The sequence below is a fragment of the Stigmatopora argus genome, chromosome 14, assembly GCF_051989625.1.
Source record: "Stigmatopora argus isolate UIUO_Sarg chromosome 14, RoL_Sarg_1.0, whole genome shotgun sequence".
Lineage (NCBI taxonomy): Eukaryota > Metazoa > Chordata > Actinopteri > Syngnathiformes > Syngnathidae > Stigmatopora > Stigmatopora argus.
In genome coordinates this window covers 8,292,441-8,309,639 of record NC_135400.1, presented here as the reverse complement: position 1 = coordinate 8,309,639, position 17,199 = coordinate 8,292,441, and the positions used below count along the sequence as shown (strand labels likewise).

General features: G+C 36.6%; 1 protein-coding gene and 1 long non-coding RNA gene across 4 annotated transcripts; one reads left to right on the top strand and one right to left on the bottom strand.

The window, feature by feature from the left end:
• Nucleotides 1-1,398: 1,398 nt before the first annotated feature.
• On the bottom strand, nt 1,399-9,984 carry LOC144089088 (uncharacterized). Of its 2 annotated transcripts, XR_013305007.1 has the most exons (4): nt 9,913-9,984; nt 8,015-8,155; nt 1,864-1,978; nt 1,399-1,742 (listed from the first exon to the last, which is right to left on the bottom strand). It is a non-coding gene; the product is annotated as an uncharacterized LOC144089088 (long non-coding RNA). The 2 variants fall into 2 exon arrangements; XR_013305006.1 differs by lacking the exon at nt 9,913-9,984 and having other exon boundaries at nt 8,015-8,275.
• Nucleotides 9,985-11,735: 1,751 nt separating this feature from the next.
• On the top strand, nt 11,736-15,543 carry prl (prolactin). Of its 2 annotated transcripts, none has more exons than XM_077618807.1 (5): nt 11,736-11,871; nt 12,468-12,580; nt 12,659-12,766; nt 13,654-13,836; nt 15,155-15,543. In XM_077618807.1, exons 1-5 carry the CDS (start codon nt 11,829-11,831, stop codon nt 15,344-15,346), a joined length of 639 nt encoding a protein of 212 aa, XP_077474933.1. In that variant the 5' UTR covers nt 11,736-11,828; the 3' UTR covers nt 15,347-15,543. The 2 variants fall into 2 exon arrangements, with proteins under 2 accessions (XP_077474933.1, XP_077474934.1); XM_077618808.1 differs by having other exon boundaries at nt 15,196-15,418.
• The last annotated feature ends 1,656 nt before the right edge of the window (nt 15,544-17,199 follow it).

Below are 17,199 nucleotides of genomic sequence, written 5' to 3'. Positions count from 1 at the left end.
CACTCAACACTTCAAACAGCAAATCCAGATATGTAGTGATATGTTTTTTTGTAATTTTCTTATGAGTTTTGACTGTTATTAAAAGTTGTTTTAAAATTCAGTAAACAATGTAGAGGGGAAAAATACATTCCACACCTTGTGTCATGATGAGTCTGTGTGAGATTGTATGAAGATATAAAGTAACTTTCCTGAGTGTGTTTCTGACTGTTCGTGCTGTAATGCTTAACATGACACCATACTTGAACTATATTGCACTTGGTTACATTGGTCATACAGTACATAGTCATGTAGCACATGAGGTTCTAAGATTGAAGACATGATATGGTTATAAAAACAATCATATTGTCACCCATGATTGGACACAATGCAGTGCTAAAAAGAGAGCTACACAGGATTTAAATGAGTGGTGACTATTCACTGGGTCAGTTTGAAAGAGGGTCATGTCAGCCATTGAAATGGGATTTAAAGGCTTTTCTGGCTACTCCAAACATGCAAAAGTCCACACTCCACTCAGTATTAGTGTAGCTGTACAATGAACCATGGTGGTCTTTTAAAATAACAGTGGAAACTAATTTTTGTAGAACTACCGGTCTGTATCGGAGTAAATGGTTAAATGCCCATGGGCTGTGCACCAAACTATAAAATATTCTGGATCAACATGTCTGAATGTGTGTCATCGTGTTCCATGAGAGCGGTGCCTCACAAAATAGACACCAGAGCCAAATTTGAATTTGGAATGAAATGGGTGAGAAAAGGCAACCCTAACCCTGTCTACTTTCTCGATTTGAATAATACTGCAGAGAGGGTTTTAAAAGTCAAAATTATATTAAATAGACACCATAAAAACACTGTCCCTACATCACGGTTATTAACCTATTGGGGCTGGTCTTAGAACCTATTAATACACGCAATTTAATAGCCACGCATTTAAAATAGTACTCGGCCGTTTGGTCGCCGGACTTTTGGTCGCCGGACGTTTGGTCGCCCGGAAGGTTATTGATAATTACCATTTAAAATTGTTGCTCAAATTCCCTAAATACAAACTGCGAATTATTATTTAGTCATACTTAATGCCCTATTAATTATTAGGCTAAAGAAAAGCTCAAAATTTCCCGAACAAACTCTTATACACTCACATGTCCGCTCAGTGAAACTGCTCAGGGCCATTGTTGGCTTTGATTGATGCGTAGACCGTGTTGTTTTACCTTGTTTTGTCGCCGGACTTTTGGTCGCCGGACTTTTGGTCGCCGGACGTTTGGTCGCCGGTTGTTTGGGTCCGAGCGACCAAACGTCCACGACCAAACGTCCACGACCAAACGTCCGGCGACCAAAAGTCCGGCGACCAAACGGCCGGTCACGTTTAAAACACTGAAATAACCACACATTTTCGTATACCAATCATTTTGTACCTTTATTTCCTTTGACAGAATTAATTTCAAGTTAAGAATACACAAGACTAGCCATTAGTACTCTGGAAGTATCGACAAGTCAATGCACCATACATCATCCATAGAGGGACAGAGGGAATGGCGGAAAACTGAAGGACATCGGTAAAGGTTTTAAACAGATTTGGGATGGAGGAAGGTAGGTCAGAGGACAAAACTATGGTGACTGCTGCCAGGTCCCAAACTCAGCACACAGTGCTTTTTACACTGTGATCATGGTCGTTGTTGTTGCCATTCGGTACTGTGCTGGTGTGCAGAAGGGAATGCTGGGAACTCGGAGGGCTCAGTGCAGAAGACCTACAAGAGAGGAAGAAGAAAGTGATCATAGCTCTACAAGATCCCATTTGCCAATGATCGAATCCAATCGATTAACAGTAGCTCAGGTTTACTAGGAGTTTGAATAATGGTTTATACTCACATTGAGGTTTGGTGAGCAACTCCTGGCTCATGACGTCCCTTCCGTCACACTCTTCACACAAGCATCGAAGGCCTCTTTGAGGTCTTTGCATGCCTCTATTCCCTTTTCGGCCACACTAGAAGAAAAAGTTGGAAACGTTGAGAAATTTGTTCATATAGTAGTGCTGCGCTATGAGCGAAACATTCTGCAAAAATTGAATATAGGCTCATACATTGCAGGTAGGACTGGTTGTTGTGGCTTAAAGCGTATTGCGATATGATGCAATATGGCTATGTATTCTTAATGTCGTATTGCTATAGGAGTTTTGCTTCACTTCATATTGCAATACACTGATAGTATTACTCAGCTTTGAATGCAGGTACTCACAATGGATAGCAGTGAGCAGAATTTGGCTTTGTTGACAAAACAGGCTCATTGTTTAAAGTAAACAGAAAAATGGCTTGAGCTTGCATGAAGAAAAGGATGAAAGGGTGTGAATTGTTGCTTTTCCGCACGTGGTCTGGAAAGTTATTGGCCAAACAATAGAAATTAATTCTATAAATGCAAAGCTTACACTTAGTCTTTGGAACCTACAGGAGCGGCAAAGTGAGATAAGCTGGTGCAAAACCATTTAGTGCAATGAAAACAAGTCGCATTCATTCATTTTCTGTACTGGTTATCCTCACAAGGGTCAAGAGGGGTGCTGGAGACTATCCCAGCCAACTAGGGGCAGTAGACTAGAGTCACCTTGGGTTGGAGAAATAGCAGAAACTTAAAAAATAAACTCTTAATTATAGAGTTACTATATGTGTTCCAGTTAAGAGGTGAGCTAACAGGAGATATTTTCAGTGAGGCCTGACTGACTTCAAAGTAAAAATATTTTATAGTCATTCATATTCATAATGATAGTGCTTTCTTTTATTGTATTTTGACTTTGATGAGAAGCTGAATGCGACAATAAAAAAAAAGAAATTACTTTTCTGTCGGTTACAGCAGTTATAGTACATCACTGCACTATTATATATACAACTAATGGCATATTGTCACCCTCAAAATATTTTTAAAGATGGACGTATGTATGTATGTACAGTGTACTATTCCCCTACAGTAAATTGAGAGAGTGAGAAAGAGGGTGAGAAAGTAAGAGAGAGAGAGAGTCAGAGAGAGAAAGCAAGAGTAAGAGAGATTATTTCATGCATCCAGCAACAAACTCCATGCTACTGCCATAGTGCATTAGGGTGATGGAGCGAAAGAAGTGGGGAGGGCAGTGGGTGGAGTTATGAATACAGAAGGGAGTGTGTAAGAACCCATCTGTTTGGCAGGAAACCATGGAGGAGGGGCTGGGGGTAGGTTGCGTGATGATGGGACCATGACAAGACATGCAGGTAGAAGGTTAAACGTGGACGTATGAGGAGGTTTGGGGATTGGGGCTTGGTACTTGCGTGATTCGAATTATCAGTAAGCCACTCTCATCCATCCGCAACATTAGCACAAAAGATAATTTCTATTTGTGTCAATCCACAATGTTAAATCATGCTTCACAAACCTTAAAGGGAAAGCCTGTAAGGGTGTTGTACTTTGGTAAATCATTGGTAATATTTTATTGGATATATTTAGATGCTAAGTCGAAAAAAAATATCCACTGTACTAGATAGAAATTTAATTAAATGAAATATATTTTGCATGTGTGGTTGTGGGCCCATGCGTGATGCAACATGCAGTTGGTAGCTGCAGCTTATCACTCAGCACTCTATACTATGCCAGGAGGCTGTGTGCTTTGTAGAGGAAGTGGAGGCTGGTGATATTACATCATAAGGGTGATGCGAGTGCGCATGTGTGTCATCATCTAGATTCTAGACTAGTAAACCCCGTGAAGGGCACTGTGATGAGCCTTCATGAATTGGACAAATTGTAATGAATTGAACCTTGTCATTGGCACTCAATGAGTTCAGAGTTAATGTTCTCCTATTTAGATATATTTTTCAATGTTTATGTCAGTATTTTTTTAACTAAATATTGGAAAATCTGTAAAGATTGTCTTATTTAGTTATTTATGTTTATTTATTTCCATTTCTTTCATTTAAAAATAAGTTAAGTGAGAAATAATCAAACTGCAATTATTGTCTGCTTAAAATATTTATTAAATACTTTTTAATTCTATTTTTTATCAATACTATTTTATTTATCAAGTTAAGTATGTTTTGGGGGAATATGGAGAGTGTTTTTCTGCCTTTATTCATTTTAATGATATTTTTATTCATATTTTATACACACAATGTGGCTCATGTAGGCCAAAGTTAGAGCAAATGTTAATATTTGGGCAAAAATGTAGGCCACAATATTACTTTTAAATGAAGACAATTGCCCTGTAAAGCGTCAAGATTAATTCCAAATTTAAAAAATGTGACCGATAATTACAAGTACTGTACAATATTGGCATTATGTTGGTTTTGTATTGAGCAATCTACAATTAAGAAAAGCGCTAATGATCAGTCATCTAATTCAATCGTAACCCAATGTGAATTCAAATAGGACATGCATATGCATGTGCATCTGTGTGACAGGATTACAGGAAGAGAAGAGATGATGACATCACCACCAAGCGCCATCACACACGTCCCGCGAGAGCATACTCCCACTGTTAAGGAAGGTCATATTACCAGGTCAAGGGGCTAAGATGAGTTGTCATGGAAAAGGATGAAATGCATCAGTTGATAACAAAGGAAGTGAATATTGATATTACTATTTCAAATGACAGTGTAAACATAATTAAAAGAATGCACTAGTTACATCCGGTCATCACTCAGGCCATATGATAGCGTCCTCCTGTCTGTCGCAAAAGATGACTGAATTATTCATCATGATTGTGTTGTAGTATGTTTTCCGGGATGTAAATGTATTATTGATCACTTGGCAGGTGCAGTAGCAACAATTGATGTACATAGAACATTGGACAAAGGAAGTTTGGACATACATAAGGGACAGTTAATAGGGTTCAGATCACAGTATATATAACGCAAATCGCCTTACACATTTTGATTGACATTGGCAGATACAAGTTATTCTGATAGTTCATCATTTTGACGATGGTTTGCAACTGCACAGCCTGCTGATGTACTGTGTTCAATAAACTAATATTTGAGAAATTCTTTCTTCTTTAGTTTTGAACCAATTCATATTTTTAAGTAGCCCTTTTAACAATCAAAATTTGATTTAAAAAAAAAAAAACCTGTATATTTTCAATAGCTCTAATATTTTCTAATGGCACGGTCAACTCCCCATTCGTTAACTCAGACCTGCAAATATATATATATATATATATATATATATATATATATATATATATATATATATATATATATATATATATAATACAAGAATATGTCTCAAAATGTACGCAGTGACCAGTGAATGCCCCCAAATCATTAGAAAGTGACATAAAATCTATAGACTTTGATCCAGTAGTGCCCCCAAACCAATAGGAATCGCCCTGCAAATTCCCAAAATAAATAGAAAGTAACAGATAAAAAGGAAGCAACTCAGAAATGCCTCTAAATTCAACAGGTTCTGATTCAAAATGTACAGGAACAAAAAACCTTAAAATGACCTTTAACAATTGAATTGCCTCCCATTGACACCTCTAAACATTTGATTTAATTCTTCTGAAAGATCTCATTGTAAATGTTCATCTAACAGTGCCATTGATGGTGTTACAGTAATTAATTAACTTTTGTAAAAGGAGTTGTTTTAATATGATATTTTAGAATGCACAGTAAATCAGTTGAGAGGTTCTGTTTGAGATAGGTTGAGGTTTAATGACAAGACAAAATTTTGCAAGAATAAGGCACGTCAGAACATGCAATTGCAGTCAATCAGTGACAGTGTGTTTGTGTGTGTGCATGTGTAGCGGATAAAGGGTAAAGGTTGGAAGATCTCAAAGTCTAAAAATGCCAACTTGCATGCTTGCTGTACAATTTTGCAAAAGAGGAACTGATTAGTACAGTGAATATTACCAGCGTTAACATGTCACAAGTCTTATGTGCACATGGATATGACATAGAAATAACATTTTCAAAGTTTTGAATTCCTATAGCCACCTCAAAGTCATGTGACCTTCGCAAGGTCATCTCTATGCAAAGCAGAGTTTGAAAGTGCATCTATATTAAATTTTCTCTGTGACATTTTATTGCAAGTTTAGAGAGATCCGCTGCTATTCAATCATAAATGTCACTCTGTCGTCAACTTTTTAGGTATTCGCTGTTCCTGAGCAAAAGGAGCAGGTGTTGGTTAGAGCAGTAAGTTGATCTATAGCTGGGAACTTGTTATGTTCTCCCACATACACGTATCACTTTGACACATCACAAGATGTGACTTTTAAAAGCCACTATCTATAAATACTCGGGAGGCTGTAGTATTGATTACACTGACTGCCATGCTAAGCCACAAAAGCCCAACGGTGCATTCTGACAACTAATAAAACTCATTTCCACTTTCGTTCAGTGTCATTGACAATGATAGATATGCCATTATATGGCTCTTAAAACCGAAATGCAAATTCATTAAATTAGTTTTTCTCTAGAAGACGGGTGGTTTGGACATTTAGTGCTGTCAAAGGCAGCCAATGAGTTCAGGTAAATAATATACTTTGGTTGAAAAGAGTTTTAGAAAAATCTACTTGAGTAAAAGTTGAGTGAAATGTAACACAAGCAAAAGTTACTAAAGTAAAAATATACCCTAAAAGTAAAAAGTTGCTCATGAAATTTAATCAAAATAAAAGTTATTTTGTTACTTTGTGTCTGTGTGTGTGTGTGTGTGTGTGTGTGTATTTTAAAAGAAATGGAGAAGACAACCATTTACAGATGTGATAGCAGCTACCTAAACTATGAGAAAAAGAGTAAAAGTAAGACTTTTTTTGTAAAAATGTCTCAATATGATGTAATTTAGTCCGCCATGCTAATTCCTAACTTTTTTAAAGTTACACAAAAACTACTTGGAGTAAAAGTAAATTACTTTCCACCTTAGCTGTTGAGCAAATATTCTTTTTAACATTGTTTTGCATGTGGAAAGTCCTGCAGTATTTGAACTCTTGCACAATAACATGAATAGATCCTTGAGTGTGCAGTAAAATAACACACCCGCATTAACACCCGAGGCTATATCGTGAGAGCGAAAGAGCACCTTATCATTAACACCCTGACAATTCCAAGACTTTTACAAGATGCAATAAAGAACGTTACTCTTACAGCGTTTACAATGAGGGCCCAACGTTGCCAGAGTATGTGATAATGACTAATAAATCAAGATGGTGAGAAATAATAAGGTTGTTTTGTGCTACACCACTTCAACATTTTGAAAAGCTAACTTCTACCAGCTAACATTCACCACCAACTTCTGCCTTATCTAAGTCACACCCTAAAAATTTCTTATCATCGCCATACACAAGCAGGACAACCAACTTAAAATCAATTTTATTTGTGGGATTAATCCATTATATGGTGTTTGGTGTCTGTTATGTTAAAGGTTTATCATGTCTGATTTTACCAAAAAAGAACAATAGAAAGACAAGTGGTTTTCCTAATTGTTGATACAGCAGGATTAAAAAAAAAGACTGGCAGACAAATGCAATGAGCTAACACAAGGCATTCTGGGAAGAGGAGGATAGTGACATAAGCAGATTCCCAGCCTCCATCCATGCGTACGGATGGGTATCAAACCTCACCCCGCTGTCACATACCATTCATCTCCAAATCATTGTCTTCAATTATGGGGACCCACATTTTTGTTATCTTTACCCCAAGACTGTCATAGTTTGTTTAACGGGAGCTCGGGTATGTGGTGACTTTTGACGCGATTCACATCGTCGACTAAAGAGACTCCATTTTGGTATGCGGGCTTTAAGGACAAGTGAAATGCCGGATTGTGAAATCTGCGTGGAATTTTTCTTTTTCAAATTCAAAGTTTAATAAACTATTTTTCGTTGCAGCTCTAGTGCAATCAGGCATATCAATATTTTATTCCATTGCACGGCATCATGGATGCTCGATGGCGACCGTGAGGTCAGAAAATCTTTATATTGGATTTTAGAAGTCTGTCCTTGACCCAAGGTTGTGCAAAAGTAGAGTCCAGAGTAGTCAAAGTTGCACATCCATCACCATATGCATTCATCACTTACCACTTATCCAGGTCAGCCTTGAGAACAGCACAAGGAGCAGGAACCGGGGCCTCGGCGGCGGCGGCGGGGGCGGCGGTGGCGCTCTCGGAGTCCGACATTTCTCTGGTGCTGATGGGTAAGGAGATGGCGCCTGTCCTGTTCCTGTCCTCCAAACGTCAGTCGGGGGATCCGAGCACCACCAACGCAGAGGAAAAGAGCGACAGTAAGTGAAATGGGAGGGCACACCAGAGAAGGTGGGAGGGGATACAACACGTGAGATGATAGCGCGGGTCAGGGTGGGAGGCGTCGCAGCGACTTAGAAGGGTTAAAGGTCAGTGACGCAACCTCACATTGTGAAGAGGGTTGATTGGCAAACGCTTCTGGGAGGCAACAGGTTGGAAGGAGGCAGGAAAGGTCGTTGGGGTCATTGACATTTACCGAGACGGGGGCATTGTATGATTTCAAGAATTACGCAACTTTAATTATTTCCACTTGACTCTGTTTTGCGCTTAAAGGAAATGCACAAAAATGTGTTGCCTGACAAAATGGTTGCATGTGTGTGTTGGAATTTCCTGCCGGCCAACAAGATGGGTGCATGACAGTGCGCCACCAAGTGGGGGGTTTATTCATTACAATATTTGGAAACTGGCGTGAAAAGATAGTTCAAGATTTGAATGAATGCAATGGAAGTGGAGACAAGATTAAACTGGTGAAGGAGGATCCTTCTTGTGATAGAATAGGAAGATCATTGATTCTTATTACACTCTTGGAAAGGACTCAACATTCAAATGAATTTATGTCCTTGTGTGAATATTTCCAAAGACTTTTCCAGGTCACAGACCACAAACTTAGAGGTTATTGCATAGCAAACGGAGCATAAAAGATTTTACTTTATATTTAACCAAGTTTAAGGCTTTTCAAAGCACCACAGCCAATGGAAGTAATAATTAAATAATGAATTACATATTTAATAATCGCTACACCATCGGATGGCCCACTTGGAATCAGTCATTCAAAAAAAACCATGAATAATATTAAAACCTTTTTTGAAGTGTTTAATTTAAAAAGGAAAAAAAATCTTAAACATACACAAACACTTTATTTTGGGTCATTTAGTTCAAAAGATTAACTTTTGGTATGCAAGTGTGGCCCTAAATATATTAATTATGTTAAAAATATAAATATTTTTGATGAATAAATACATGTATAATTAATAAAATGTTAATGTAAACAATACAAATACAGATATAAACTGGTTATCTGGAGGGGAGGGCTTATAGCATTTAATTCGTTTAATGACAACGATAGTTGTCAAATTGATTTGAATTGGGAGGACTGGCTGTTGTTCGCCCCTCCCAGTCAAAATTGATTGGACGTCTAGCACCATCAACGGGAACCAATGAGTGTGCTAGCAAAGAAATTTACAAGATATTCCTCACACTTTTCAACATCTCTGAAAGTCTGACCTAAAAACTTGAAAACTTTCCCAAAAGTAAAAAAATGCTTTGTATTTTCACATTATTTTCCCTCCACTCATTTACAATAAAAACTTTGCCTCCACCATTTCGTTGCCGTTTTCCAAAATAAAGCAAAGGCTCATTCATAAGCCATTAGAAAGGACTGCGCAGTGCCTAGATTACATTAGCATCAAATGACACCCAATTAACTTTTAAATAGGACTTTCTGACAAGCAAACTGCTAACTTCACTATGAATCCCATTTGTTTGATATATTTTAGAGTAAAACTCTATTAAAGTACACAGTTCAAATATTCATCCCGTGAAACTCTATCTCTTAAAATGTAAAGTACATAAGCTCAAGCCCAAGAAAGAACATCGTGTACTTCCGTCACCATACAGGGCCTCTCTTTTGAAGGCCTATATAGAATTTAATGAATAAAAAATGCAAGAAAATCCTACCGTTTTACTGATGAGATGCCTCAGTCCTGAGTTAGACAGCCCAAAAAAGTGTGAATAAGTACAAGCAAGAATGGTAGCCTGCAACTCCTTGGTGAAGAATGTGGTCTTTCTTAAAAGGGGGTGTGTTGCTTATGTGTGTCTAGTACACGTGTGTTTGCATTTAAATCGGCAATGGGGTGCTGACAAAAAAGGGAAAACAGAGACATGCCGATTCGTGCTATGCGCAATGTTGTCCGCCCATGGCATTAAATTAGTTATATCATAAAATACGGGTGGAGTGGTTTGTTATTCTTATAATAACAAACTTGTTCACTAAAAATAAACATGATTACAAACCTTAAATTAACAACATAAAAGACCAAAACCAAACCTAATGGGGGATACTAGGAATAGTAAACATACAGGGGTTGACGAGACAATGAGGAACAGGTTGATGACACAAAATGGCAGACGACAACAGGTGAAAGAAATTGGTGACCAAACACAGTGAGTAGGAAAAAAAAAAAAGCAACCAATGTGAAAATGACCCAATAGTGACCAGAATGCATTGCAAATGGAAAGCAGCTGTGGGATTTTCTTATCAGGTACTGGAATATATGTTTGGTTTACACAACATCAGAGGACAGTTGAGAGTCAACGTAAAGGACTCACGTGTATGTACGGGTGTCGTAAATCATATGGTCACGGATAATAAGCACCATGTGACTTCATTGCACCTGAATTACAGCTTTTATTTAGTGAGAAGGCCAAGGAATCGTACGCCACTTTGCAGGCACATTAAAGGTAGGAATTTACAGTTTGTGTGTCCTTTGCATGTGTACTCCATGCCTGCATGAAAATGTGATATCATTTCATTTTTGCCCCAGTTGATGAAAAAAAAACATGACTCTTTATAGCTACATACTGTGTGCACTAAAAAATAAGCCAACACACAGCAGCTTTAACACTAATTTGTTAGCTGATTAACTTTCTTTTTTTATAAGGCAAGGGAATATTATTGTCAATTAAAAACTCATAAACTCTAATAGACCCAGCACTCACTTATATGGACATGACATTATGGATCATGATTATTATTATTATGAACTCTTTCAGTGCTATTTATGATTACAGACACCTTATGATGTAGCTCTTGTTCTTTCATTGCCAAATATAGATTGGACGTCTATCAAAATAAATGCTTGCCAATGGGGTAACATTGTCTCTACAAGTGTGGCTTTCACAAGTCAAATTGAGCTCTATAACAAAGATCTTTTTTTTAAAAAATATATATAACCTAATTCAATTTTCATATGATGCATAAAGATATTTCTTAAAAGGAATTCAATGTTAATAAAACAAAATAAAGTACAATGAAAATGAAGATACCCAGAAATACACTTGAGTTGACCCCAAAAAGCCCTTAAAAGTAGATTTAATTTTTTTAAATCTCATTGCCTGCCTTTGACAACCAGAGATGTTAAATTCATTTGAAATGGCTATTATTATTTTTTTGTTCTATCATACTACCTCAAATGAATACCATAATTTACAATTAACACCCAGCCCATAAAGGTCAGTGGACCTGAGTCAAACAAAGTACGTCACAATGTCATTGACAAACATTGTAGGAACACGCATGTTTTTATTCATCCACATAATCATGATCAAAAAGTGTTTTCCACTTCCACGCCACACCGAAGCAAGTAAACTGAAAATCAACCTGCAGCTGTTGGATTCATTCACATCTCCTGGGCGATGCTTGCATTATGAAGCAGACCAACACGGTCCAAATAATTAGTACATCATCTTGTTACTGCTGCATAATTAAACAGTGGAAGCAGAACGACTATAAAATGTAAGGAAATAGGAGTCAAAACATAGAGAGGAGAAAATAGCGAAAGACAAGCAAAAAAAGTTCAAGCCAGGGTACAAAAATGGCCAACAGAAGATGCAATGATAGGAAAACTTTCATCATGGGTAAGAAATCATACTCTCCTGACTTAATACAATTTTGGCTTCTACATTTTAGAATATACAAACAGTATGTTTTATTCAGGCACGTAATAAACTGCAGTTTATACCAATTTGATTCAAATTACAATTGGCATTTCTGTAAATTATGGAGTTTGTTTTAATTTTTCAGTTCATTCACAAAAAAAAAATCATGATCCTAATCAAAATGTACCTCTATTTTGGCATACATTGTACATATATATATTTTTGTCTAATATACATACTGGATGAACAGTTTATTCCTATTTTTTTGCAAAATTGAGGGTATCATTATGGTTGGATCTTGCCAAATTTTAGTTTCGCATTTGGGGAAATATATTGCCCTAGTTGCAGTTTTTGGTCAACCAGATGATTTAGCAGTCCAGTTTATAGGCAGCGTTCGCCAATCTTAGTTGAATCATGTCAAAGACAATATTTTGAGGGGCTTCATAGTGGTAAACTCAAATCCTGTACTGTATGTGGAGTATTTCTGCGGTGAAATACTCTTCCCTGGATTCGTCTCTCCGTATTTAATGAATTAGGTGCCAATGATGGAATACTTGTTCCCCATCTTTTTCAAGTGTTGTATATGGTGGCAGTGTGCAGTGGCGTCCCCATCAGTGACCTTTTGGACCGAGCTTCTCAGTACTCTGACAAACTACACTCTCTCAGCACGACACTCACCCACGAGTTGGTCAGTAACCGGTGTGTTTTTGTATTTTTTTTTTTTTTAAATGGTGTAGTCTAACCTATTCTAGTCTGTATCTATCAGGACTCCCATTTCCCTGCTATGGGCAGAGGGATCATGCCCCCACCGTCAGCGTGCCACACATCGTCATTACAGACACCCAGTAACAAAGAACAAGCGCTTCAAGTGTCTGTAAGTGACTTTTCAAAATGTGTTTTCAGGGTGCTATGTAGGATTCCTTTTCTCTATCCTCATGTTCTTAATTACGATGGAGCATTTGGGCAAATAAAGAAACAAAAAGTCTCAGGAGGAAAGTTTAAAATTCTAATGTTACATAATTTTATATAATAGTTCAAGAATGAAGATGCAATCCTGTTTTATGACTGTAAATCATTTTAAATATTAAGATCAAGTATAGTATTACATAATTTTAAGTAATTTGATTAGAAAAAATGAATATTACATTATGGCAACCATGCTGCATCCATACATATAAAGTAATGATAAACCATATTTTGTCTTTATATGTTCTTTAATTTTGTTATGTGAAATGACTAAATATTGTCAATTTAAACCCACAGTATTACATGAAAAAAATAAAGTTGTAATATCACACTTTTATTCTTGTAAATATTAGAAATTGAATCTGGTAATAATTTTATAGTCTTATTTTTCCCCCATTGCGTGGCCCTAATACTTTGTAGTACATCATACATTATTTTTTATTTAGTAGTACACATATTGAAAATTAAATTCAATTTTTTTTTTTTCCATTAATTTAACTCATTGGCCCCCATTGACGGTGATGGACATCCAATCCATTTGAAGAGCAGGGATTAAATCCGCCCACTTCAAATGGATTGAATGTCTACTCATGACAAACTCGTTTATATTCACAGGAGAACCATGATACGTCACCTAGTAGAAGGTCTATTACCGTCAATGGCACTGATGACCCTTTTTGATTACTTGTCGTTAAAAAAATCTTTTATTTCAATCCAATCCAATCATTCTTAGAACATTTTTTTTTCCATTCAATTTCCAACCAGTTTACAATTTGGCCCATCTGTCCTTTGCAGGAATCAGACCTCCTCTCCCTTGCTCGTTCCTTGCACCAAGCCTGGGTAGACCCCCTGGTGGTCCTATCCTCCTCTGCCAATACCCTGCCTCATCCATCTCAAAGCAAAATAATCAACAAGATCCATGAGTTGCAAGAACATTCCAAGAACCTTGGAGATGGTCTAACCATTCTGACTGGCAAGGTATGCACATTCAAATTGCAGAACTTAGTCATTCATTTTCCACGATGTTTATCCTCGCAAGGCTTACAGGGTGCTGGAGCCTATCCAACCAACTAAAGCACGTGTTAAAGTGGCGGTCCGCCGCATCATTTTGTGTGGCCCGGGAAAGTAAATCATGAGTGCCGACTTTCTGTTTTAGGATCAAATTAAAATGAAGAGTATCGATGTATATTACATTTCCTGATATTTCCCCTTTTATATCAAGAATTGTAATTTTTTAATCAATTTTTTTCTGTGTTCTAGTTCAAAAATCATTTTGTAAAATCTAAAAATATATTTAAAAAAAAGCTAAAATAAACATTGTTTTATATCTATAAAAACCTGAATATTCAGGGCTTTTAATCCATTTATATAAAAAAAATCTAAATATTATATCTGAAATGGTCCGGCCCACGTGAAATCAAGTTGACTTTAAAGCGGCCCACGAACCCACCCAAGTCTGACACCCTTGAACTAAAGACAGTGGGTACGCCCTGAAAGGGGTTGCCAGCCAATCAAGGGCACAATGATAAATAACCTACAATGCATGTTTTTGGAATGTGGGAGGAAGCCGGAGTGCCAGTAGAAAAGCCACACAGGCATGGGAAAACATGCAAACTCCACATAGGAACCTGGGATTGAACCGTGGAACTCGTTAATGTGAGGCAGACGCCTTAACCACTCGAAATGCAGAAATTATTAAAATTATATATATTATTTTTCTCTTCTATTCTGTATACTTCTGTGGGTCACTTCCTGTTGATTATGGGGGATTAACATGGCAATATCTATTGATTTTGGGTCACTTCCTCATGATTTCAGGGTATTTACACTTCACTTCCCATTCATTTTCATCGCTACATAATTATCTTTTTTGGGTCATTTATGGGTCACTTCCTGATTATTTTAATTTTCCTGTCAATTTTGGATTATTAATAGGTAACTTGCTATTAATTTTGGAGCATTTATGTGCCTCTGTTGATTTGGGTCATTCCTAGGTAACATCCCCAATTTTTTTGTAAGTGGCTTCCTCTCGATTTTCATTAATTTCCTGTACATTTGGGGTATTTAGGCATTTTTTGTGGATGCTGCAGTGGGTGGAATTCGAAATTAACAGAGGCTTTGAAAACATAAGGGAATTTTGCTGGAATTATAGTTTAAAAAAAAAAAAAAAAGAGTAACTTGTGCATGACTTTTTTCGTGTGAAATTTATATGAATGGAGGTAGAAAAGTGACATTTTAAACATTTGAAATGTTTCTGCTCCCCAAAATATTTAAAAGAGAATGTTTGGTCGCACAGATGGACCCAACTACTCTGACCATCTCCTCGCTACCATACAGGGGAGGCAATGACATCGGTCAGGACAAGAACTCCAAATTGATCAGATTCCACTTCCTTATGTCTTGCTTACGCCGAGATTCTCACAAGATCGACAGCTTGCTGAAAGTCCTCCGCTGCCGGGCAGCAAAATTGCAACCTCACTTGTGCTAAAGTGTGAAGTGCCTTTTTTCTCCTTTTAAAGCTTGTTCTGTAAAGCTACTTTGGTAACACTTCCTAACAATACCCAACATGTTTCAGATTGCTTATGTTATTTGATAGTTTATAAGAAAGTGACGATTTGATAAGCATGTGCTCGTCTCTGTTCACTTTTCACATTATTATTCAGCAATTAAATAAGTAGATGCAGGTTTTTCAAGGCTGAAAAATATTTGATCAATATTACTCAACTGAGAATTGTTCTTTTGTTTTAATTGGCTGAAAAAGAACTTAGAAAAGAATAAAGATATCCTATCAAGATAAAGTACTAAATACATACATTCATTTAAAACAGAATTGTTTCCCGATTTAATTGGATTCTTTTTTGAAAGGGTTCACATGATCATGTTTCATTGCCATTGATGGCACTAGATGTCCAATTAATTTTGACTGAGGGGTGAATAGCCAAATTTCATCCTTTTGCCCCCTTCCAGTAAATATATATATATATATAATATATATATATATATATATATATATATATATATATATATATATATATATATATATATATATATATATACACACACACACATATACATATATATATACACACATACATATACACATATACACACACACATATACATGTATACATACACACATACATATTTGTATATATACATACATATGCACATATATACATATAGACACATTATATACATAGACAAAATACATAGTAAAATGGTAAGGCTGATTAAACAGCAGGATTGCAGTAGATCCATTTCTTTGGATTCAGTGTTAAGTCGTAATTTATGTAAAAGAGCTTATGAAAGCAACTGGTTCTTCTGTCAATGGCAGCCAATGAGTTAAAGATTGCATGAAAAAAAGTAGTAGCTTTAGTAGTAATGTTTATTAGCTTTCTATTCCGTAACATCCCATTAAGGGGAAGCATTCTGAAAAAAATCCTTTGTATAACATAACACTTATCTCTCTCTCTTTTTCTGAATTGCTTTATCCTCATTAGAGTCGCAGGGGGTGTTGGAGCCTATCCTAGCTGACTCCGGGCCATAGGTGGGGGACACCCTGAATCAATGGCCAGCCAATCGCAGGGTACAAGGAGACAAACAACCATCCACGCTCATACTCATGCCTAGGGGCAATTTAGTGTCCAATTAGCCAACTATGTGTTTTTTTGGAATGTGGCAGGAAACCCACCCAGGCCCGGGGAGAACATGCAAACTCCACACAGGTGGACCGACCTGGATTTGAACCCAGGACCCCAGAGCTGTGAGGCCAACACGTTAACCACCCACTCCACCGGGCTTCCCTTACACGATTATACTACTTAAATCAAGGTATTTTCTCAGATATTCCCAAAAAACTGAAAGAAAAAAGTTTCTTGAGGTCATTTAAGTTAGGTTTTTAATGTTTGAAAACAAATATTTACGGAAGCTTATAGCATTCACCTTAAAAATAAAAATAAAAGCCCTGGCTATTTTTCAAATTAATTTATTTCTCAGATATTTCAAAAAAACGGAAAGAAAAAAGTTTCTTGAGGTCATTTAAGTTATGTTTTTAATGTTTGAAAACAAATATTTACGGAAGCTTATAGCATTCACCTTAAAAATAAAAATAAAAGCCGTCGCTATTTTTCAAATTAATTTATTTTTGAATTATTATTTTCGTGATTGTAATGTACCCTATAACATGAAAATGAATATGATCATACTCACCCTTTAGTATCACTTAATTATATTCGTTCTTTACTGTTTTTTCATCTATAACTTCTCAAAAATATATATCCAATATTTTTTCAGTCAGATGGATTCCACACTAAAAACCCATAAAATTAATTAACAATAATT